Genomic DNA, 25,014 nt, shown 5'->3' with positions numbered 1-25,014 from the left:
TTAAGGGAATTCATGCTAGTCTCCTCTTAACCCCATTGCAATAAACAATAGTCTGTATTTAATTTGCAGCATCTGATATGTTACATAGCTATATCCCCTCCTAGCTGCTGTACAAAGTACAAAGTATTAGAGCTGGAAAACCAAGATCAATCTGCAGGATTTTTCGCAGGCAGACAAATACACTAATATCCAGATCCTGATTATTTAATATTTCATATAAATCATTTTTATTGTCTCTTTAATCTCAGTACAGGCTGTATAAACAATTTGATAGGTTTGGGTTTGAGATGCTTTTCAAGTAGCATGATGTCTGTATTGACTTTGTTTTACATTTCTTATAAGATTTTAGTTTAACATGCGATTTATCACCTTGGATCTCAATTTAATTACTTGGGGCAAAATTATATATAAACAAATTCGCTAGACATGGTTTGTGTGAATTGTGAGCTCAAGGTATCACAATCAAGAACAAAAGATATTGTGAAAGGGTTTTTCTTACTGAAACGCGTGGTCTCCTGCATGTAGTTATTCATAACTGCAGCTTATGGATTATTCTGTCCGGTGCCCACGTTAATCGTCTACATTAATTAATAATTATTAGTAACGGCTGACACTATGTCCCAGATGCAGTATAGCTTCCCTGATCCTGGCTGCATGGCTTATAGTCACACCCCTAACGTGTTACGACGTTGCCCACAATGCTGCTATTTTATTCCATGGGAATCAAGAGATCTGTTAAGGTATAAATTGTGTGGGAGAAAAGTATGACATTCTAAGAATGAGTGCCTTGTGGGCTCAGGATACCGACCTGAGAAAGATGCCTACATCCTGTGTACCGAGCACATTCCCACTGCTCAGGTGCCACAGCTCCGGGGTCAGGGCGTGTGATAGCCATGTTTCCCAGGCTCGAAAGCCACAGCACAAACAAGCGCCATCACCTTTGCCTCGTACTCCGGGCTTGTCCGGATCAGAATCCTCTCTGTGCACCAAGAAATACGCACACCATCGCTAAATAGTTTGCACAAATATTGACTTCTCCAGGCAGACACAAACAGAGCAATATGCTGTTTGCACAACAGACCTGAGAGAGAGAGCTGGCATCTGCAGAACAAGGCTTGCCTAGTACATGACAGTGTGGGAATCAGACTACGGGGAAGGGCCTTTCTTCCCTTAATGGTTTACCTGGCTCAGATTGAAAGCCCGTTTTTAAAAGATTTTACAGTATTGGGTTTTTGGTCCCTAGATTTTACACCCGGGCCTTGATTGGGGCCCTCTTATATCTAATTTATAAAGAAAAGGCTCACCAAAAGCAAAGAATAATAAATCATAATATTATTGTTCCCCACCCTCCCCGTCTAAAAAAAGGAAACTTGCTTTATATAGCATTAACACAAAACCCTTTTTCTATCAGAAAATGTACTCTAATTTTATTATTATTTTAGCGGTCTGTTTGATTTGTTGAGCTCTATACCAAATAAGTCAATGGGACCTGATGGAATACACCCAAAGCTATTAAAAGAGCTTAGTGGTGCACTAGCAAAACCATTAACAGATTTATTTAACCAATCATTGATAACAGGAGTAGTCCCAGAAGATTGGAAGTTGGCGAATGTTGTGCCCATTCACAAGAAAGGTAATAGGGAGGAGTCGGGCAACTATAGGCCAGTAAGCCTTACTTCAGTAGTGGGGAAAGTAATGGAAACCATGTTAAAGGATAGGATTGTTGAACATCTAAAAACACATGGATTTCAAGATCAGAGACAACATGGGGTTACTTCAGGGAGATCATGCCAAACTAATCTTATTGATTTTTTTGATTGGGTAACTAAAATTATAGATCAGGGTGGTGCTGTAGACATTGCTTACCTAGATTTCAGTAAGGCTTTTGACACTGTTGCACATAGAAGGCTTATCAATAAACTGCAATCTTTAAGTTTGGATTCCAATATTGTTGAATGGGTAAAGCAGTGGCTGAGTGACAGGCAACAGAGGGTTGTAGTCAATGGAGTATATTCGAAGCTTGGGCTTGTCACCAGTGGGGTACCTCAGGGATCTGAACTTGGACCAATTCTCTTTAATATTTTATTAGTGATATTGCAGAAGGTCTTGATGGTAAGGTATGTCTTTTTGCTGATGATACTAAGATATGTAACAGGTTTGATGTTCCAGGAGGGATAAGCCAAATGGAAAATGATTTAGGTAAACTATAAAAATGGTCAGAGTTGTGGCAACTGACATTTAATGTGGATAAGTGCAAGATAATGCATCTTGGACGTAAAAATCCAAGGGCAGAGTACAGAATATTTGATAGAGTCCTAACCTCAACATCTGAGGAAAGGGATTTAGGGGTGATTATTTCTGAGGACTTAAAGGTAGGCAGACAATGTAATAGAGCAGCAGGAAATGCTAGCAGAATGCTTGGTTGTATAGGGAGAGGTATTAGCAGTAGAAAGAGGGAAGTGCTCATGCCATTGTACAGAACACTGGTGAGACCTCACTTGGAGTATTGTACGCAGTACTGGAGACCGTATCTTCAGAAGGATATTGATACCTTAGAGAGAGTTCAGAGAAGGGCTACTAAACTGGTTCATGGATTGCAGGATAAAACTTACCAGGAAAGGTTAAAGGATCTTAACATGTATAGCTTGGAGGAAAGACGAGACAGGGGGGATATGATAGAAACATTTAAATACATAAAGGGAATCAACACAGTAAAGGAGGAGACTATATTTAAATAAAGAAAAACTACCACAACAAGAGGACATAGTCTTAAATTAGAGGGACAAAGGTTTAAAAATAATATCAGGAAGTATTACTTTACTGAGAGGGTAGTGGATGCATGGAATAGCCTTCCAGCTGAAGTGGTAGAGGTTAACACAGTAAAGGAGTTTAAGCATGCGTGGGATAGGCATAAGGCTATCCTAATTATAAGATAAGGCCAGGGACTAATGAAAGTATTTAGAAAACTGGGCAGACTAGATGGGCCGAATGGTTCTTATCTGCCGTCACATTCTATGTTTCTATGTAAAATAAACAAGTTATTTACTTCCTAAAAATAAGGGTGTATTGGATATTCTAGTTAATAACTGAAGCAGTATGTAGGTAATGTTCCATTGGCCAGTCTGTCTGATAAAAAATAATTTTTTGACTTTTATTTTTTTTCTGTAAATGTATGTGTAAAAAATATATATATTGGTTTTTTTTTTTTTTCTTCTATTTTATTCTTTGACCTGAGTTTGTTCCCATTTGTCCCCTGATAGTCGCTCACGCCATACTGCTATAACCTCTTGTGATACCTTGCGAAACACACACAGGGTTTATTCATAGCTGGCGTCTGTCTAGCTAGCACAAGAGATTCATATAAAAACACCATAAGGATTTGGCATTATGTTTTCCTTTAATGGTTTGCTGTGTACTTTTCACCTCCCATTAACAGGACACTGTCTGGGGTTGCAGAATGGAAGGAGAACTGATTTATAGTAGCAGAGATGGATTTAGAGGAGAATTGTTTTCTGGCCAAATATTTGGTGCAAAAGTTTAAATTGCTCTGAGTTGTGCATCCACTCCTACTGCCAGGTTAACGGTCTTCTGGCTCTAAAGAGCCCAGCTGAGTGTGCTGGGACTTGCTGTTAAATAGCCTAAAGTAATACTTAACAGCAACTCCCAGCAAGGAGTTCTCCCAAGGAGACATTTAGTTGCAGTGCAGGTCAGTAATACGCTGCAAACATTCTTTCTCTACGATCATTTAGCAATTAGAACTTGAAGACAACTTTGAGAAAGGGGAACGGGAACTCTTCTGGAAACTAAATCTTTGGAGCCATTTTTGTTTTCTTAAATGTCTTTTTATTAGTTAAAAGAAAATGTAGCATCACATGAAGAAAGTTTAGCTACTACGGAAGAAAGTGTGCATTAAATATTTATCACAATTTGGTTCCAACAAGGCGAATCCAGGGCACATATTACTAATGGAGAGGAGAAATAAAATCATTGTTTGACTAGGTGATAGCTTGCAACAGAAGCTCGGCATTTCTTACAATGTTTTGGATCATGCTTTAAATATGAAGCTATTGGTCAACTCTTGCATTAAAATCAATGTAGCTCTTTGCAGAATTTTATTTGTGTTTCATCTGATGCATTTTTCGACCTGTCGGATATTTCCCCTTGTCAGGGACTTCCTCCCGTCACTGACCTTCCCTGATTCCCAGGGGTTATTAATGACTCTGCTCCCTCTGTGCCTCTGTATTAACCATCTCTGCTCAATGTCACAGGCCGACGACTGATAACGAGGATAGCGCTGACAATACGCAGACCCAGGAAAGGGACTGTTACCAAATTCCCATTCCCAGGGACAAGATTCACTGTCTGCAAAACACGGAGGAGCTGTCCCACTGCAGGGAGGTGCTTCTACAGGTAACTGGGAGTACAGGGGTTAACAAATGGCCCATGGTGGCAAGCTATCAAATTCAGGATGAATTTTTTGAGAGGTGTTTAATTATGAGAACTGCATGAAGTATGTGCAAATGAAATTCTTTAAACCTTCGGCCCCCTGGATGTGGACTACATCTTCTCTGATGCTTTGCCAGCATTTCGGGAGACGTAGTCCTATCTGGAGTACCGAAGGTTGCCTAACCCTGCTATAGACTATAAGTGAAGTCGCTGCTCCAACAAACATTTTTAATGAAGTGTATTGTAGCTTTGCCCAAACAGGTACAAATATAAGCAAATACCTTAGCAACTGGGTAATGTCACCCGCAATCTCCTCCAATGATTCTCACTGAGAACCAATGGATGGAACCTGGCATCGTCGTGCTGCTCCAATCAAAGGCTGCCATCGGCAACATTTGATTCCCAGACAGAGTTTTGCTGTCCTGGAGGAAGATGTCGCTCTAGTGGCTTTCAGTATGACAGCACACTACATTGCAAGGTTAAAGCCACCTTTAAACTTGGCAGGGGTAAAGTGACCGCACTACTGCACTCCTTTAAACATAGCAGTCCTTCCAAATCTAAAAACTGTTTTAGCTACTAAATATCTGCCTGCCTGTCTGGATTTACCTTAACCCTTTAAGGACCAACCTTCTGGAATAAAAGGGAATCATGACATGTCACACGTCATGTGTCCTTAAAGGGTTAAAGGCCGCCTTCACGCGGTTTTCACAAACCATGCAGGTTTTATTACCTGAAAAAAAAACTGTAATGAATTGAAACTCTATTATATTTGAATCGGAGAGTCCTTTTGCTCTGCTACTTTAGCCTGAACTATTTTGACTTCCATTTCCCTGCAGTTTACTGTTGTTGATTTATCCCCTGTATTGTGTGGTGTCATTTTCAGGCTTTAACGTAAACTCCCAAACTCTCCTCTAGCTGTCACACCTCAATCTTCAAGTTATTGTGGATTTCACGTGTTCAGCAGATGGTCAAGCATTCTACACAACCAGCTGTCAAATGCTACAATATCTGACTGTCTGACCTGTGAATTCTTGGCAAAGCATCATGGGTGTTGTAGTTTCACAAAAGCCATACAGCAATCTGTTGACAATCCCTGGTGGAATTGTACCGAATACTCTGATTTGTTTTATTTTTAGGATGGACAGGTCGTTGGGGTAGATATGGAGTGGAGACCCTCATTTGGTGTACTAGGGAAGCCTCAAGTGTGTCTGGTACAGCTGGCGGTGAAAGACAAGGTTTTCCTGCTTGATCTATCGCCCATGAAACTGACGGACCATGACAATGTGGAAGATCGAAGGAGGCAGTTTATTGACTTCATCAAAGAGCTGTTTATTTGTCCTAGAGTGACAAAGCTGGGTAAATATCCTGTGTCTTTATAAAATATAGATATAATCCTATTCTAGCTGTACATGGTTTTGGGAATGGGTTTACTGTTCCACAAATGCTTTACTGCCACAGTATAAAAGAAACTACAACGTAACGTTAATTAAACGGCATGACAACTGGAGAGAGATAATTTGCCATTGTGTCTGTGGTACCTTAATACACAATAACTGCCGGCCCTATTTTTTCCTTCACTAGGTTACGATATGCTTGGAGATCTCCTGTACCTGGATTCCAAGGATGCAAGCCAAGAGCTAAAAACCCAGATGAAACAAACTGTGGACCTTTATGTGATACACAGGAAGGTAAGGGTTCATTGCTAGATTATGTTGTTTACATCGTAATATTTTAATGGGGCACGTTACAAAAAGTTATACCACGCATTCTTCAATTTTGTTTAGTTGCTTTAACTAGAACTTGTGAACCCATCTGTCATTTTATTTACCTAAACAATCCCTTTAAGGAATAATAATGTAAATGTCATTACAAATTGACCTTCAGAGTTAATTTCAAGATGGGAATGGAGCATCTCACTCCCTTGTCCAGCAAATGGTTTATCCACAGAGGACGATTGAAACGCCTTATAAAATAGTAGCAGCTATCCGTGTAAAGGGACTACCTCACTGTGCAAAATTATAAAAGGCAACCAGGAGCAAAGTGCTATGGGTGCCTGTCTGTTTTGGTGTGCTGATTTATATACCTTTTTTTTTTTTTTTTTTTTTTTTTTTGTTCCCCTGTTCCCCCCAAATCAATGCTGCTATAAGCCACTCAACAATGAGTGAGCTTGGAAGGCTCTAAGCTCTAAAATACAAAGTGATTTTGGTACTTAGACTAGCCTTTTAAAAAAGAATATACAATATGTATATAATCTACTTTGAGCACAAAACCCAGTAATACTCAGAATGTTCTTTGTGTTTTTGAGATCCGGCGTGCACGGTTTAGGGACGAAAGAAGACGGTTGCGAAATGCCGATCCTGAGAGCTCAAGTGAAGATGATGAAGAGTCTCCTCGATCTTTGGAGAAAGGTCTAAGTCACCTTGTGATGGACACAGTGGGCAAACCACTGGACAAGTCAGAACAAATCTCAAACTGGGGAAAGCGCCCCCTTCGGGAGAGTCAGATTGTTTATGCAGGTAACTATATATGTTGGATGGGGGTCGCCCAAAACTATTACTGCAGCTTTGAATTCTAGTCTTTAAAGGGGGTTTAGTCTTTGCTAAAATACCTGAAGTTCCTGTAGGCACCTTATGTCTTCTGCACCAGAACACTGCTCATGTTCTGCACACTTTGGTACTAGAGCTGTATTAAGGGGGGGAGCGGGGTAAGCTAGCAGAAAATAGTCTGTCCCATCCAGGGAGTGGCTCAATATATTGAAAATTCTTCATCACTGTCTGGCCAAAATATTTTATTTGTGACGGCAAAGAAGCTGGGCTTTAGGTACAGGTGACATTTTTTTTAAGTGCTGTTGAAGTGTATAGGAAGGGTTTTAGAATCTGTATTACTCTTTACTTTCTTGTCTTAGCCATTGATGCCTATTGTCTGCTGGAGGTGTTTGAAACTCTGTGCCGGTGCCCAAAGAAGTTTTTCCTTCCCCCCGATTTCAAGGAAACCTCTACAAACTGTAAAAAAGGTTCAAAACGGAATGCCAAACGTATTGAACTGCCCAAACCTGATGAAAGGGTACGGGTAAGTCTCTTGTTAAGTCCTAAGTAGATTAGAACATTTAACCTTGGGGTCCGGGGTAATTCTGATCCTTCAAAGAGCAGATTCTTTACACATGTCAAGAGCTAGAATAATGTGAAGGCATGTTTCCACTTTATTTTAAATATACAGCTCCCTCCACCTCCGGGAAACGTTTGGACACTGTGTCTTGTTGCTTGTTTTTGGAAGTATAGCGTTGTTTATGTATATCTTGTGTTGAGTGTTTACACCATGTGTAGGTAATATGTCCCTCATTAAATGTGGTTTGCACAGGTGGGACATTTATTATTAAATGCGCTCTATATCTTTTCTTTTGGTTGCTAGCTGATACAGAACAGCAGAGGGAGTGCAGCGTGGCTGCAGCATTCGGTGGAATTTTATTTCGATTCTGTCGTATCCTGCTTTTGGTGCACAATTTATTTATAGTAGAAAGACTTTGCACATTGCTTTAAAGACTGTCTAGCGATTTGTAGCCCCAGCGGAAATGGTAAACTTTCTGTCCTAATGAATCTTTTTAGAATTGAACGGTCTCCGCTGATGCGGTAAAATTATTGATATTTCTACTTCCTGCTACCTGGGTGATGACATCACTGGAAAGCTTGTGTCTTCCAATAGCTGCCTGTCAAGATTACAAGTTGATCCAGCACGCAGTACTGTGTCACACCTAGGACTAAGGATAACGTATAACCAGACCTTAGAATGGCCGGACTTTAAGAATAGACCGAATACTTGCCAAGGTCAGGGACACAGAATCAGACACAAAGATGAGGGAAAGCCAAAAGTCAAGGATACCAGATATCAGGGAAGTCAAAACAAAGCCAAAGTCAAATACCAGAAAATCAAGATGAGGAACGCACTCTCGGATTACCATAAGGATAAAACCACGACAGGGCAATGAGCAAGAGGAGAACTGGGCCTAAATATCCTGTGGATCTGATTGGCTGTAACCGGCCTTTGACCCCAAAGGCAGTTACCAGGTTTCCAGGTGCATGATTGCTGCTCAGCACAAACCCTCCTATGGATTTGATTGCTGCTCGGCACAACTTTTCCTGCCAGGAGAGTAGCGTTGCTCGGCACAACTTGACAGTAAATGCCATTAACCACATTTTTACGTGTGGATGAATACGTGTCACTGCCTAGTCTGAATCCACCAAATTCAGTTTAATGTGTGAATCTGCTCACTCTGTACGAAATGTAACCTGAAATCTATTGTCCTAGAATTGGAAACCACCTCCCGCCATTGAGCACCTATCACCCTGTGAATTCAGTGTTGTCTGCGATAACATGCTGCATGGACTTGGAAAATACCTACGCTGTTTGGGGATAGATTCCTTGATCCTGGGTAACAATGATGGACACAGGAAAGCTGCTGAGGTAATTCAGAATAACTGCAGACTGTTAGAGGATAGGGGCTGGTGGATGCTTCCATGATGGAGCCAGACCATCAATTGGAATGCCCAGTGTAGCAAAATAAATATCCGAGCAAAGTATGAGTAGAAAGGTTTCTTCACAAAGTCTCTAGTGTCTTTGTTGGGGATGTCTCTATCCAATTAACACAAACTATATGCAACTGCTCAATATACTCCTCTGTTAGTTTATTTTTGTCAGTCATTTCTTTTATTGAGACGTCAGCAGGATACACAGAGTATCCAAGTATGTCAGTTTGGTTAACTAGGTTAATACAGTGTTAGTCGCACAATATTCTGAATAAGAACACAAGGCATAAGTAAAGGTTTGCTCCTCCCAGAGACGGCCCAATCCTGGCCATATTCATAATGCCAAGTGGAAACGTTTCATCCAACCTGGGCATCATTTACTGGTTCCACATGATCAAACTTGACATTAACAATATGGAAGACTTTCACATTAATAATCACTCAGCTTCTGTTTATGGCAAACGTTTCTGGCTACCTCACTATATTAATCTATAGTGCCCAGATTGCGTCACGTGCCTCTTTACTGGTTAGTTGAACAAAAAGACAAGCTGTTCACCTGCTCACACCTAGTTACCACGCAGAGATGGAATGTTTAAATCTTTCAGTATTGCATTCTAAGCTTTACGGATGGTGTTTATTATCCAACAGATCGCCAGGCGAGATGGGCGATACATTCTGACATGTGGCGAGCCTTATTATTCGGTGAGTATTAACAATGTGAACAAAGGGCATTAACCCCTACAGTAGCCCACCCACACTCACAACCACTTGTATTTAAACTGCTTCTGATATTCCACATTACGTGACGATTTTACTCAGTGCAACGGAAGCGCCTTCAGTGGTTGTCAGGAAGACCGCCACTAGAGGTGGATTGAATTCTGCAATGTGAAAATTGCAGTGTCTTATAAGAAAATGTAATAAAAAAAAAAAAAAAAAAATAGCAAACTTAAAAGGGCAGCGCCGCTGCACCCAGGCCACCTCACTGAAATAAGGAGGTGGTCTTGGTGACTCTAGTGTTCTTATATTTGTGAGGCATGAAAACTAGACTAAAATGTAAAAATCCATACTTTTATCCTGCAAATGGGCGCCTCCATCTTGGCTGTCTGCCAATCATTGTTTTAAGCTCCGCCCTTTACACCTGGCAGTCAGCATAGAGAGAGGAGGAGAAATGAAATGATGTTTCTGTTTCTCCACTTCATTTACCATGTTTGCCCGGGCTTTGTCTTTTCTGGACTGGATAATGACATCATTTGCTAAATCTTTAATATAAATTTAAAAGAAAAAGCTTAGCGAAAGTAAGGCGTTTTCAAGAAAAAAGTTAAAACCAATGTTTTTTGTTGATTTTTCTAAAAAAACATGTTTTTCCAGTGGTCTAAATTCCCATTTAACTCATTGAGCCTCTCTCACAGTGCATTGTGATAACGTGTAAATACGTATCTTGTTTTTAGCTCTGTCTGATCTTAAAGGACCACTATAGGCACCCAGACCACTTTAGCTTAATGAAGTGGTCTGGGTGCCAGGTCCAGCTAGGTTTAGCTAGGTTTCAGAGAAACTGCTGTGTTTACATTAGGGTTAACCCCGCCTCTAGTGGCTGTCTCATTGACAGCCGCTAGAGGCGCTTCCACGCTTCTCACTGTGATTTTCACAGTGAGAAGACGCCAGCATCCATAGGAAAGCATTGAGAATGCGTTCCTATGGACGGGCTGAATGCGCGCACGGCTCTTGCCGCGCATTTGCATGCAGCCGATGACGGGGAAAGGAGGCGAAGAGTCCCCACCGCCAAGGGAGCCCGGCGGTGGAGAAAAGGAGAGTGTTTAACCCGTTCCTCCCCCTTCAGCCCGGTGGGAGGGGGACCCTAAGGGTGGGGGAGACCTAGAGACCCTATAGTGCCAGGAAAAGGAGTATGTTTTCCTGGCACTATAATGGTCCTTTTAAAGATGTTTAGACCTTCAGATCTATCCATGCCTATAAAACCTACAAATAGTCTGTATGTATTGTCTTATCCCCTGCTATGTTAATAGCTTGCTAGACCCTGCAAGAGCCTCCTGTATGTGATTAAAGTTCAATTTAGAGATTGAGATACAATTATTTAAGGTAAATTACATCTGTTTGAAAGTGAAACCAGTTTTTTTTTTTTCATGCAGGCTCTGTCAATCATAGCCAGGGGAGGTGTGGTTAGGGCTGCACAAACAGAAACAAAGTGATTTAACTTCTAAATGACAGTGAATTGAGCAGTGAAATTGCAGGGGAATGATCTATACACTAAAACTGCTTTATTTAGCTAAAGTAATTTAGGTGACTATAGTGTTCCTTTAAGCTTTATTTGTATTTAAAATGCCAAACGCCAGCAAGTAATAAAATGTAATGTTTATATTTCTTTAATGCAGCTGCGCTCACAAGTTGGTGAAAATAAATGTTTCCAAGTAGACTGTTCAGAGAAGGCCCGAGAACAGGCCATTAAAGTCCTGAAGCATTTCAACGTTCACATCACGATGGCAGACATCTTTAGCCGATGCCAGGTAAGAAATGCTGTCCATCCTATGGCCTAAAACTGTTTCTGGATCCAAGCCTGCTCTACTTGTTGGTTCTGCAGGTTTAATGCTTTCAGTGGAGCGCCTAACATATCGAACTAGATTATTACATTTCAGCAAATAATACTTACTTGGCATCACTAAAGTGGAAGTAGAAACCTCTGCATTAACCATTATCAGGAGAGTAGGCTCCCAGGGATCCAGGTAAGTGTCCGTCAGCTTTAAAATGGTTTGACTATACCATGGTACAACACCAGTGGCCTCCTCGAGGGACCCTTTAAGAATCACAAAAGAACTGCCTTTATTAGTGCATATCTAATGAAATAATTTATTTTCTGCTGCATATTAAAATGACACTATAGTCACCAAAACAACTTTTGTTTAATAAAGCAGTTTTGGTGTACAGATCATGCTCCTGCAGTCTCACTGCTCAAATCAATGCCATTTAGGAGTTAAATCACTTCTGTTTATGCAGTCCTAGTCACACCTCCCCTGGCTGTGACTGACACAGACTGCATGAAAAAAGGTTACATTTTCAATCAGATGTTAACTTGTCTTAGATGTTTTTATATCCTGCTCAGTTAATTAAACTTTACTCACACACAGGAAGCTCCTGCAAGGGCTAGCAGGCTATTAACAGAGCAGGAGATGAGAAATTATACATTAAACAAAATGTGCAGGAAGTTTAAACATTAAATCTTTTTACAGGAAGTGTTTAGGAAGGCTGTGCAAGTCACATGCAGGGAGGTGTGGCTAGGGCTGTATACACAAAGTGATTTAACTCCCAAATGGCAGAGAATTGAGCAGCGAGACTGCAGAGGCATGATCTATACACCAAAACTACTTCATTAAGCTAAAGTTGTTTTGGTGACTATAGTGTCCTATTAACCCCTTAAGGACACATGACATGTGTGACATGTCATGATTCCCTTTTATTCCAGATGTTTGGTCCTTAAGGGGTTAATGCTAGATACTGTAGGGCTGCACTTTTCATGTACAGCCCACCAGGATTGATACGTTTATAGAAAACAAGCTAGATCTGACAACCCTGATGAAGGGGCATAATGCAGCACAAAGGTGATTTAAAAATTGATCTTTGTAATCAATTAATTATTTTCTTTTCTAGCACTGAGCGCAGCTATCCCATAATTCTAAGCCTGCTAGTAGCTGAGGACTATGGGAAATGTATTTCACAGCAGCTGCATTGCCATGCCTTAGCCATCACAGCTATAAAGCATTCCTTTACACGGTTTGTAGAGAGGAATTCATGTAATCCATGCACACGGAAACGCACTCGCGGCACAATATATTTTGCAGAACACGTTTTTCTGGTTTGTAATCCAAACTGCTCTGTTTGGGTCCTTTTGAGAAACCCAAGATAAAAGAGATTGTATAGAGCAAAGGAACTCTGCTCTGGTTGTATTTGTATTTATTTAAACCCGATCGCAGTGATGCATGACGACCATTGGGATGTCTGCAAGCTGTCCAGGTGTTCTGACACTCGATGTTGTAAATTGTGTATATTTTGAACATGTCTTTCCTGTAGCAAGAGTATTGCTTCAGAATGGTCACAAATTGATTGTGTATTCTTCTTGCATATTAAGTGTTCTAGTAGACGTGAGCATCTTTCAAGTTACGTGTTTTGGTGCGACACACCACCACCAGCTTTCCTCTATTTTTTTTATTTTTTTTTAAGTTCTTTATTTTTGCCATGAAAGAACAATCTATCTGCATTGTAACGGCTTATGCAAAAGCCAAACATATTTCATATAACACTAGTTTAGTGATACAGAAAAGGAGTAAGATATGCAGATACTATGGTATAGAACTTGGTTGTAATGTGTCATGGATTTTTTTCTTTTTTCTTGGGTGCATTATTTTATTTCTGGTGTTTTTAGCGAGGGTTGTAGCATATGAGGTATCATTCATATTAGGTAATGTGGCTATGTGCGTGAGTTAAACTGTGCGCTGTTGAGGAGCTATGTGGTCAGGCAGCCTTGGTATAATATTCGTGTATAAGGTTTTGGGAGTCCCAATATTGGTGGCTATGGGCACCAGCTCCCCTCTCAAACGGACACTCCAGACTCTTAAAGCACGTTAACTTGCTGAAAAACTTTGTATGAAGAGTGTGTGCTATATTTTTTATTTTGGAAAAAGTGTAGATTTCGACAGAAATTTACACTTTTATACATTATACTGGTTACACCCCTTGGCTTTCAAGCAGACAAGTCCTGTTACTTCCTGGTTAGGTTAGCTTACTACCTGCCTTGCAAAGACTTATCATTAAGCTGCATTGGGAAGTCTGTGATTGGACAGCAACAGAATGTCTGGGATGGGTTAAAAGGGGAGGGCTTACAAAAGCAGCAGACACGAGATCTGTAGCTTTTACAAGCTGGTTTTAGATATACCCTCAATGGAAAAAAATACATAATTTAAAGGCATGTGTGTTTTCATTTGGGGTATATATACGAATAGTGAATTTTATTTATTTTGTATTTGGGCAGTGGAGTGTTCCTTAAAGTTAGACAGTGTATATGTATATAATTTATTTTTTATGCATGAACTTTAACTGCTGACTTGTTGTCCAGCTTCAGTTCTGTTTTTGAGTGTTAAACATGATTGTCTAATTTTTTTTTTTTTAACCCCATTCTGGATCACCCCCTGACATGGTAGAAAGGTTTGCAGCTCCTGAATTCTAACTGACCATAATGTGTCTGTATATACCATGTGGGCGTTCTGTAAATCATCACTGTTACACAATTTGCACTTTGAACCCAATGCTTTTTTGGTGACCTGCCCAAGTCATTAGGATTTCCCCTGTGTTTGCTCCTTTGCAGAAAGCCATGGACTATGATCAGCTGTAGTGATGATGGTTGTCATAGTACTGTGGGTTGTAATAGCTTTCCGTGCATACCGGCGTTTTATGGATTCAAAAAATTTCTTAATGCTGACACTCCCCCCCCCCCCCCCCCCCCCGTCTTTCTAACCCCAGTGCCAGGTCCAGCCCCTGCCCCGCAGTTGCACTGATGTGAAATCTGTCAGTTCTGACCCTGCCGCTTCCTCGCAAACAAGCTCTGTTCTGGTCCGTTCCCACAAACTGTCCCCCTCTTCCCTGCCAAGATCTTGGTATCTTCAGAAAGGCAACAGGGTGTGAAGGTTAGGGAAGCCAGCCAGAGTTGGGGTTCTAAACTCCCCTAGTTAAAAGAACAAATGTGCACCTAGTTTTTAAATGATTATTTTCTGATTTTCCTTTCCATTCTGCTACCATGGAAAACAACTGAAAACCCAGAGGGGAGTGATACAAATCTGAACCTCCAGCTGTAAAACTTTAAGGCAGGCGAGGGGCTGCAGAGGAGATGGGCTCTCGTCCAATTCACTGACGTTTAATCTGTCAATAAATGTTATTTGCATTCCCAAGAACTGATATCTTTACCTTGAATTAACCCTGTGTGAGCAGAACATTGCACTGAATGAATGTGCTGCGGCTGCTGTCCTGTCTAAACGCTCTAGAATGGGCTTTATAACAGCGTCTCTGCAAATGACACCATTCAATAAAACATTGAAAATCGCCTATTTTTTTTTTCTGCCATGTTGTCTGTTTTCTTCTAAAAATATATATTAAAGATTTAGTAAATGACATTGCAATCCAGTTCAGTCCTGGCACAGTCAGGGCACAAGGTGCGTTAGAAGAGGAGACATAAGACATGCCCCCCGCCCCATCACATGAGAGAGGTGTTTTTACTCAGCTTTTTTCCAACACCGTGCCCGTTTCTCCAGGTCCTGGTCCTGCCTTTCCGTCTCTCTGAGAGGATATTGTGCATGCGCAGCAAAATAATGTGCCAATCCGCATATCCTCATAGAGATGAATTGAATCAATGCATTTCTATGGGGAACATTCAGCACCTCCATGCAGAGCGTGGAGACACTGAACATAGGTGCTGCACAATGTGCAACACTGACCAAGGACTCTCTAGTGGCCATCTGAGTGACTGTTACTAGGCAGCAATGTAAACACTGCCTTTTCCAGAAATTGACATTGAATGCTCTGCAAGCACAGGCTATAGACACCAGAACAATTACATTGTGTCTATAGTGTCCCTTTATAATTGTATTTTTCTCGTTGAAAATGAAAATTAGTTTTAAAAAAACTGACTCCTAACTTTTTTAGCTGGCACCTAGATTCTAAAGAAATTTGTCAAGCCCTGCATTCTACCTAACAAGTGCATATTCATTAAATATTGGGATAAGTAAATATAATGTTGAGTTGCTTCAAGCCTGCTGTAGTGGTTATGATGCCAGGAGTACCCTGGCCCCGTTTCCCAGCAATGGGGGAACAGTTTAGCAATAAGTTGCCCTCTTATCTGGGCTCCGCTAAACTCTCTATGGCTGGTGACCTGCATCTGGGTGCTGAACCTGCCGGCCATTCATTGGTGGAGAGAATCAGCTGATCGTTCTCAGCCAATGATTGCAATTCTCTGAATAAAAATAGTCACAGAATTGCCATTAGCCAGCTCATGACTTGTTAAGGCTCCAATGAAGCCACCATAGGTGGAGGGGTTAAACTCTGCATGTACAAACTCCAAGAAGTGGTTATAGTGCTTGGAGTAGCCCTTTTAAAAAATCCTCCGTAATCAAAAAATGTTATATCCGCAGTAGACTTCTTTTAGTAAGGTCTGTACAAAGCTGGAATTATAACTGCCGATGCACTTTACCTGTCTTTACACGCACGCACCAGGTCTATGGACATGAACACAAGCCGCATGTGACGTGTGTAATACAGCAGTGAGGGCTTTATCTTGAAAATCCTAGTGGTTGTATGTGATCAGCTTCCGTCTATTCCTGCACTCAAATTTGCCATAAGGCCCATACTTTAACCCCTTAAGGACACATGACATGTGTGACATGTCATGATTCCCTTTTATTCCAGAAGTTTGGTCCTTAAGGGGTTAAAGACTTTGAGTAAAGTAGATTTTAAGCGCGTTGCAGACAAGAGGTGAATGAGGCCCTGCTCAGATAATATGTGTATGTCATGGGGGGGGGGGGGTATTTGACAAGTAAATAATTTTAAAGCTCTGCAGAAGATGTTGGGGCTATATATAATTGTTAGTAATAATTAGAACCAGGACCTAGAAACAGGAGAGATTGCAAAGCATGCTGGGTCAGGACCGTACACCCACATTACCCATTCTCTCTGCTTGCATTGAAGCGGGCTCGCTGCACTGACGCCATGTTTTCGGTATGTGGTTTGTGTTCATGGATCATTTTATAGAGGATTAAACCGAGGCCACGTGGGATTCTTGCACTTACTGCTTTAACTTTCACTGTGACGGAGACTTGTTCATGGTAGACCAGTGCAATTCTTCTGAAAGCTTAATTACCTTCCAATTAGTTAATGAATAAGCTCTTTTCTCATTCACCTCCACCCATGCAAAAGCTCTCATTGACTTGTCAGTAGCATGCAAATTTTACCTCGCCCCCTCCTATGTCCCACCCCTCCCGATAACCTTTCACACTCAGCTCAGTCAAAGTCTTTCAGTGCATTGAGCTGCAATTCAAATGAGTGTCCTCAGGGGAGGTTTTTCTTTGTGTGTACCTGACTACTCAAATCATTGGCCTTGGGGCAGGTTTTTTTTGTGTGTATACCTGACTGTTCCAGGTGTGCTGCTTGTACAGACTGTTTCAGCTAATGTAAGAATTGGACCAGGTATTCTCTTTGTTGCCCTGCTCTCCTTTTGAATAGCAGCCCAGGTGTGATCTGCATTTCCCCACAATTAATAAAACCTGTGCTAAACAAGGAATTGCTAACTGAACTATTCTTTCATACATTATGGAATACTAATGGCTGAACTGAAGGATTGTGCAAATCCCGCTATATTTTTACCTGTTTCTGCATTTTAGGTTTCCGTGCTGCTTTAGCGAATTACCCACAGATTATTTTAATGTATGGTTTTATCTTCAATCTGTGTAATCGGTGTGAATGTAATTTGCGTTTGCACATTTATAACAACAAGGGAAATCTCTCTTTATTCTAAGAAAATACTTATTTCCATCCCGAAGCTACAAACCTGCCAAGTTCCCATGATGCTCGGCTGGCTCAGATGACCGCTAACTCCTGAGAATTGTGAAGCGATAAACTCTGCAGTGTCAGAACTCTGCACAGTGTCCAAAACAACGTCTTTTGTCTTTATCTGTCGAATATTACCGACACATTGGATTCTAGGCAAGATCTTTCCAAGATCAATAACATCTGTATTATTGAGTTTTAAAACCTCCAGAACAGTCTGAGATATACCTGAAATCTAGCAAATGGTAAATGTAGCATCTCTGGTCAAATACACTATTTTTCTTTTATTAAAACAGAAATCTTCTTTTTCTGTCTGTTTGCTTATTTTGCTTCTCTGATTGTGGTAAATACTAGAGTGGTCTTCGTGCCCCTTGTTATGGTTTCCATGTACCCTTGTTGTGTAACCACTTATGTTATGTCCTGTCCTATCCCCTCTGACTTCTAAACTTATAATCAATTCGTAAATGCCTCTTTAGACATTTCAAGGCTTTTTAAGTTGTTACCTGACCCCCACTTCCCTCCCCCTTCTATTCTTCAGTGTAAAGCCCCCACACATTACCGGAGGTGACTGGAAACTTCTTTATCTGATTCTATGGGTATGTTCCGGCTCAGGCAGAGTTTAGGAACTGATAGAAATGAACATTCCAGTGGTATAATAAGACCCCGACCATTCAATCACTATAGACCCTCCTCCCCCGGCTCTCCTTTGTTGGCCCTCAAGAGCTGCTCTATGAATACAGGTTATAAATTCCTGGCCTTTTCACATTCCAGCAACCTTCTCCTCCCCACTTGGACCCCTCCAGTTTCTAAATCCATCTCCTGCCCTATGGTCAGTTTTACGACTGCCCTCTCATTTACATCCACATTGGGTAACCACTCTCTATTCCTCTCTGATCTTCAATTTCTACCCTCCATGTTAGAGACCTTTTTATGTTTAACCTAGGCCAGCCTGGGCCCTGGAAGCCATAAACCTTAAATTGTGATGACCACCATGTGCGTTTTAATGTGTCGCTTCATGAATTAAGAAAATTCTGTATTCAAGAATAACGAGGCTCAGACTGCAAGATCTTCCCTAATAAAGACCATCCAATGCTTGTTATTGGTAGTAATACTTTCATTGTAACCAATATAAACTTAACGGTTGGACTCAAAAGCTCTAAACCTGTGATGATGAACTTTGCACCCCTGATGTTTCTGACTTCCAATCCCATTTAGCTCAGCCAACCATGGATAAAACTCCATGTACTGAGACACTGTATTGGAGAACAATCTTCTCCCTGCCTTATAAGTTAGACTTGGAAAACCTTTTGCTCCACCTAGTAAGGGATAGCATAGAACTAATAGACCGTTATGAGTTTATTGATGGCTCGCACTGTCCAATCAGAGGGTTTTTATATCATTTATTATCAGCTGTTTTTTTTTTTTTTCTTTTCTCATCCTATAAATTTCACTTGGTCTATCTATTTCAGTGTGCTGTGCTGGTGTAATCTAAATCCAAACAGCACAGGGTTTTACTATATTCTTGGCTTAGTTCGGTCTGTCTTTGAGTCTTCTATTACCAGAGAGACAGTTTTGAGCGATCCATCATTACATAACCTGGGATTATCTTTGATCTAAACAAGTGACCGATATGGAGTGTTTAATCGTGATAGCACTAATCCCTTACGTATCAATGTATTCAGATTTCACATGCTGGCTGCATCTTTTAATATACATAACAACATTGTGACTGGTTTGTAATTGGATTGGAAGCTTCAGACAATTAACCCCAAATCAATTTTCTGGATCAAAGTGCAGTACCTCTTCATGGCTAGATATGGCAGTAGAGTACACAGGACTGCTTGTAGCTCCTAGCTTGGGGTAGAATCCCTCCTGTGGGATTGTTTATAACTTTAGAAGGAAAGGGTAGAAAAATGCAATTCTTTACAGATCCCTTTTCTGTTTATGATGGTTTGACAGTTAATTAAAAAGGAGTTGTAGATGCATGGAGCAGCCTTCCAGCGGTGATGGTAGAGACTGATACTGTGAGAGCGTTGATGACCGCGTTGGATAGCCCATTCCTAAGTAGGCTTGTAGTGAAGGTCCTGACTACCACTACAAATCAGGCAGTGTCTGCGCATGCTGGGATTTATAATGTCAAGCTTTCAGTTTTAATCCTCTTGCTCTGTCAGGAGTTAGGTGCTATCCCTGGGCTATAACCCACATATATCAGCCATGCACTGTGATGCTGTCTTTATCCTGTTTACAGATTACAGAAAAATGTTGGCATTAATCGCATGGGTTACTGAGAAGTAAAATCCTAACTCCATTATGGGCAATGTCAACCATGCCAAATGTATACAACCTGCAGAATCCTGGCATGGGGGTGACGACACAATGTCCAGCTTACATCTGATCTTTCTGAATTAGGTCAAACATTCTCCATCTTCAAAGCGGTTTTATTGCAAGCCTTTGTTACAATAAGTAAAACTGTTTCCCGGTACAGTGCAGCCTGGAGTAAGGCAGTATATGCTGTGGAGACAGTTTAATTGGGATGGAGGCACCGGGGAGGGCCAGATCGGAAGGGAATGTGTCAGGGCTGTCTCACAGCTGCAGGTCATAAACTCAGCAGCTGGATTGTCTCCACGGGACTCAGAGTTACCATGCTTGTTAGTGATGGTTCTGCATTCTGTGACATCCATGGAGGAACGGATGGGGGATCGAACGTCCCCTGTGAACCCCCAGAACAAGGATGGCCAAAACGTCTATCCCCTCCAGTATTGATTGTATTGCCACCCTAAAAATCTGTACACTTTGTGCTGGAGTCGAATGTCCCAAGATGTTGGATCACAGCTCTTGCTTGTTAGGGACCCACCTGTGAATTTCTTGCATTTCTACCATGGTTAAACTTGGGATTGGAATATACCCCAGATATTGGATTTTGTTTCCCTTTGACAGTTTCATGAAACAAATGTTTGCTAGTATCATGTACTGCCCGAGAGTGGGGTAGATTAGTTGCTACTTAAAAGTGTGAATTGTTTGAAATTCAAAGTGAGATGAAAATTTTAGGGTCAAAGTAACCACACTGGGAGCACAGCTGATCATTTTTCCAGTTAAAAGTAGGCTTGTGGGAGGTTCCATTTCAGATAAGAAAGATACTCTCTGTCTAGAACGCCTCAAATCGCTAGGGATGGGTTGTAAGATTGACGGTGAATGTTTTGCACATCTATTACGTAAAAAAACAGAAATCCCAGGGAAAGCAGTTACCATTAGCGCCCAACCTTAAACGGTTTTAAAAGCAAGTTTGTCATATGTCTTAAGCAATAGCAGGCTTATTCACTAACCAGAAATTGAGGATAAACTTGTTAGTTGGCCATTTTGACCCTTTGCAGTTCTACAGTTTATTGAATAAACTTTAGGATGTTTTTATATATATTGCGGCTCTTTGTTAATCCCTTGGTGTGGAACGGGGCTCTTATAAAGGCTTTTGGGGGTGGAGGTCTAGGTCTCCAACTATCCAGCAAGTTGAATTGAAGGATCCCTGAAGTTTAATAGAAAGTTTGCCAGAGCCGAAGTTCCCATGTGTGACATTAAACAGTCCTTCCCTCTAATGTGTGCAACAGCTGCAGGCCAGTCCTTGCATCCATTCACAGAACAGAGTCTTCCATCTCGTGAAACTTCTCGTCTCCACCACCTACATGTCACATAAACATTGTATTCCCACCCTTAACCACTGCCCTCAGGGGGCCACGATCACAGTTCATAATGTCACCCAAATGGAGCCCTCAGGCAGCCTGTCTTCGTTTGCCTTTCACACCTAACCCAGCCATGTCTGTTTCAGAAGCCACTGTGCATCTCCCTTCCCAGGGCTGTTAAGCTATTTTAGGTCTGGTGCTTGGAACGTGAGTGTCATTGGGGCCCGGTGTCTGGCACTTCCTTGTAGCAGGTGCCTTTTCACATATATTTCTTTTCAGACAGTCCTGCTTGGTCGTGTAAGCCTGTAATTTGTGAGAGGTTCACTGAAGCCCCTGCTAGCTGATGAACTTTATTTTTGTGACGTATTGTAAACCCGTTAGAGATTTGTGGCCCACACATAATCTGATGCAACAAAGTGAGTGAGAAAACTCGGTATTCTATCAGTTCTGTTACACCTATTGTGTACCCCCTATACACCGAGACACTTTCAATCACCATATCATGCTGTTTCCTATATATATACCTCACTTAAAGATATCTAGTTCTCTTTCCTTTGATAAAACTTCTCTCTCTCTCTCTCTCTCTCTCTCTCTCGCTGCTCCTCCACTTGGTAAATACCTAGGGCAGACTCTGGTGATTCTGCTCCCCCTGCTTTCCCACTACATGCTCCCCTTCACATTATCCACATAACAGACAAAGCCTCAAAACACCCTACATGCTCTGCAAAGTGCTGTGTAAATTGTTGTCCTATTCCAAATGGGGGGTATGCTATGATCAGGCAGTCCGAATCACTAGAGGTCCTCTTTATTGTTTTTATGTATGTACTTAAATAAAATAAAGTTACAATTCCTGCTTCTTTGTCCCTTGGCTGCTTTGCTATAGCTGGTACTTGCTTGCAAATCTCTACATAATGCTACCTACCCTCCCTAATATACAAGTATGTCTCGTCTAGGCCCCTGCACTGTGCCGAAGGCCTACGTATATCCCCTGTTCACACTCCACCTCTGATACATACCCTCCAACACTTCTCTAGAGCTGCACCGCTCCTGTGGAACTCCCTTCACTTCTCCGTTAGAAGCTCACCCAGTCTCCATTCCTTCAAAAAATCATTGAAAACCCACTTCTTAAGGAAAGCATGTCAATTAGACTGTCAACAGCTTTCCCTCTCCACTCTCTTATTCCTCTCCTGAAACTGTAATCAAAAAAACAAAACAAAACCCCCACTAATCCAAACAACCTACTTTTCTACCCTACCCTTACCCTCTGTGTCACTATACCCCACTCCCTCTAACATGTAAGCTCACTGAGCAGGGCCTTCAATTCCTCTGTTACTGTGTCACTATACCCCACTCCCTCTAACATGTAAGCTCACTGAGCAGGGCCCTCAATCCCTCTGTTACTGTGTCACTATACCCCACTCCCTCTAACATGTAAACTCACTGAGCAGGGCCTCAATCCCTCTGTTACTGTGTCACTATACCCCACTCCCTTTAGCATGTAAACTCACTGAGCAGGGCCCTCAATCCCTCTGTTACTGTGTCACTATACCCCACTCCCTCTAATATGTAAACTCACTGAGCAGGGCCCTCAATCCCTCTGTTACTGTCACTGTACCCCACTCCCTCTAACATGTAAGCTCACTGAGCAGGGCCCTCAATGCCTCTGTTACTGTGTCACTATACCCAAATCCCTCTAACATGTAAACTCACTGAGCAGGCCCTCAATCCCTCTGTTTCTGTGTCACTATACCCCACTCCCTCTAACATGTAAGCTCAGCAGGCCCTCAATCCCTCTGTTACTGTGTCACTATACCCCACTCCCTCTAACATGTAAGCTCACTGAGCAGGACCCTCAATCCCTCTGTTACTGTCACTATACCCCACTCTCTCTAACATGTAAACTCACTGAGCAGGCCCTCAATCCCTCTGTTCCTGTGTCACTATACCCCACTCCCTCTAACATGTAAACTCACTGAGCAGGGCCCTCAATCCCTCTGTTACTGTGTCACTATACCCCACTCCCTCTAACATGTAAACTCACTGAGCAGGGCCTCAATCCCTCTGATACTGTGTCACTATACCCCACTCCCTCTAGCATGTAAGATCACTGAGCAGGCCCTCAATCCCTCTGTTACTGTGTCACTATACCCCACTCCCTCTAATATGTAAACTCGTTGAGCAGGCCCTCAATCCCTCTGTTACTGTGTCACTATACCCCACTACCTCTAACATGTAAACTCACTGAGCAGGCCCTCAATCCCTCTGTTACTGTGTCACTATACCCCACTCCCTCTAACATGTAAACTCACTGAGCAGGCCCTCAATCCCTCTGTTACTGTGTCACTATACCCCACTCTCTCTAACATGTAAGCTCACTGAGCAGGCCCTCAATCCCTCTGTTACTGTGTCACTATACCCCACTCTCTCTAACATGTAAGCTCACTGAGCAGGCCCTCAATCCCTCTGTTACTGTGTCACTATACCCCACTCCCTCTAACATGTAAACTCACTGAGCAGGGCCCTCAATCCCTCTGTTACTGTGTCACTATACCCCACTCTCTCTAACATGTAAACTCACTGAGCAGGGCCCTCAATCCCTCTGATACTGTGTCACTATACCCCACTCCCTCTAACATGTAAACTCACTGAGCAGGGCCCTCAATGCCTCTGTTACTGTGTCACTATACCCCACTCTCTCTAACATGTAAGCTCACTGAGCAGGCCCTCAATCCCTCTGTTACTGTGTCACTATACCCCACTCCCTCTAATATGTAAACTCACTGAGCAGGGCCCTCAATCCCTCTGTTACTGTGTCACTATACCCCACTCTCTCTAACATGTAAGCTCACTGAGCAGGCCCTCAATCCCTCTGTTACTGTGTCACTATACCCCACTCCCTCTAACATGTAACCTCACTGAGCAGGCCCTCAATCCCTCTGTTACTGTGTCACTATACCCCACTCCCTCTAACATGTAAACTCAATGAGCAGGCCCTCAATCCCTCTGTTACTGTGTCACTATACCCCACTCCCTCTAACATGTAAACTCAATGAGCAGGCCCTCAATCCCTCTGTTACTGTGTCACTATACCCCACTCCCTCTAACATGTAAACTCAATGAGCAGGCCCTCAATCCCTCTGTTACTGTGTCACTATACCCCACTCCCTCTAACATGTAAACTCACTGAGCAGGGCCCTCAATCCCTCTGTTACTGTGTCACTATACCCCACTCCCTCTAACATGTAAACTCACTGAGCAGGGCCCTCAATCCCTCTGTTCCTGTGCGTCCAACTCATCTGGTAACAAATACGTGTCTGTTAGTCCACCCATTGTACAGCGCTGCAGAACTTGTTGGCACTTTATAAATAATAATAGTATTGGTGTTAGGGATAGTGGCAGTGGTTTCAGTTCTCTGTACTGAGCGACATACAATGCAACATACAACAGGGGGCAGTAGAGACGCGCTGGACAGCATGCCTGTGAAAGCTATGTTTAATATGGAACATATAGCTACCTGTCCTAATCTTCACTTGTCTATGTAAGACAGATTCTGCGACGGCTTCAATGGAAAACCACAAGACTGGATTTGCCAAATCTTTGTTTCAAACTCTAAAACTGTGGCAGTAGTCATGGAAACCAGTGGGAAGTTTGAGCTTGTGTCTCCACTTCTACAGTTTGGTCCAAGAATTGTTTCAGAAGAATAAATTGAAACAATCTGCAACATTCTTCCCCAAATGGTACTTTAATTTTCATGAAATAAAATGTATCCACTCATAGAG

General features: G+C 41.9%; 1 protein-coding gene across 2 annotated transcripts in view; it reads left to right on the top strand.

Annotated features, from left to right (window-relative positions):
- The window catches only part of EXD3 (exonuclease 3'-5' domain containing 3), a 159,529-nt gene that overhangs the window by 62,311 nt on the left and 72,204 nt on the right, over nucleotides 1-25,014 (top strand). Inside the window, exons 12-19 of one of the 2 annotated variants that reach the window (XM_063432996.1) lie at nucleotides 4,269-4,410; nucleotides 5,583-5,802; nucleotides 6,028-6,134; nucleotides 6,752-6,962; nucleotides 7,352-7,509; nucleotides 8,749-8,904; nucleotides 9,615-9,668; nucleotides 11,354-11,485. In XM_063432996.1, the coding sequence (XP_063289066.1) occupies nucleotides 4,269-4,410; nucleotides 5,583-5,802; nucleotides 6,028-6,134; nucleotides 6,752-6,962; nucleotides 7,352-7,509; nucleotides 8,749-8,904; nucleotides 9,615-9,668; nucleotides 11,354-11,485 (1,180 nt within the window). Of the gene's footprint in view, nucleotides 1-4,268; nucleotides 4,411-5,582; nucleotides 5,803-6,027; nucleotides 6,135-6,751; nucleotides 6,963-7,351; nucleotides 7,516-8,748; nucleotides 8,905-9,614; nucleotides 9,669-11,353; nucleotides 11,486-25,014 lie in introns of both variants that reach the window. The other variant, XM_063432995.1, reaches the window with a different exon arrangement.

The sequence above is a fragment of the Pelobates fuscus genome, chromosome 9 (genome assembly GCF_036172605.1).
Source record: "Pelobates fuscus isolate aPelFus1 chromosome 9, aPelFus1.pri, whole genome shotgun sequence".
NCBI classification, from domain to species: domain Eukaryota; kingdom Metazoa; phylum Chordata; class Amphibia; order Anura; family Pelobatidae; genus Pelobates; species Pelobates fuscus.
This window is presented reverse-complemented; position numbering and strand designations above follow the sequence as displayed.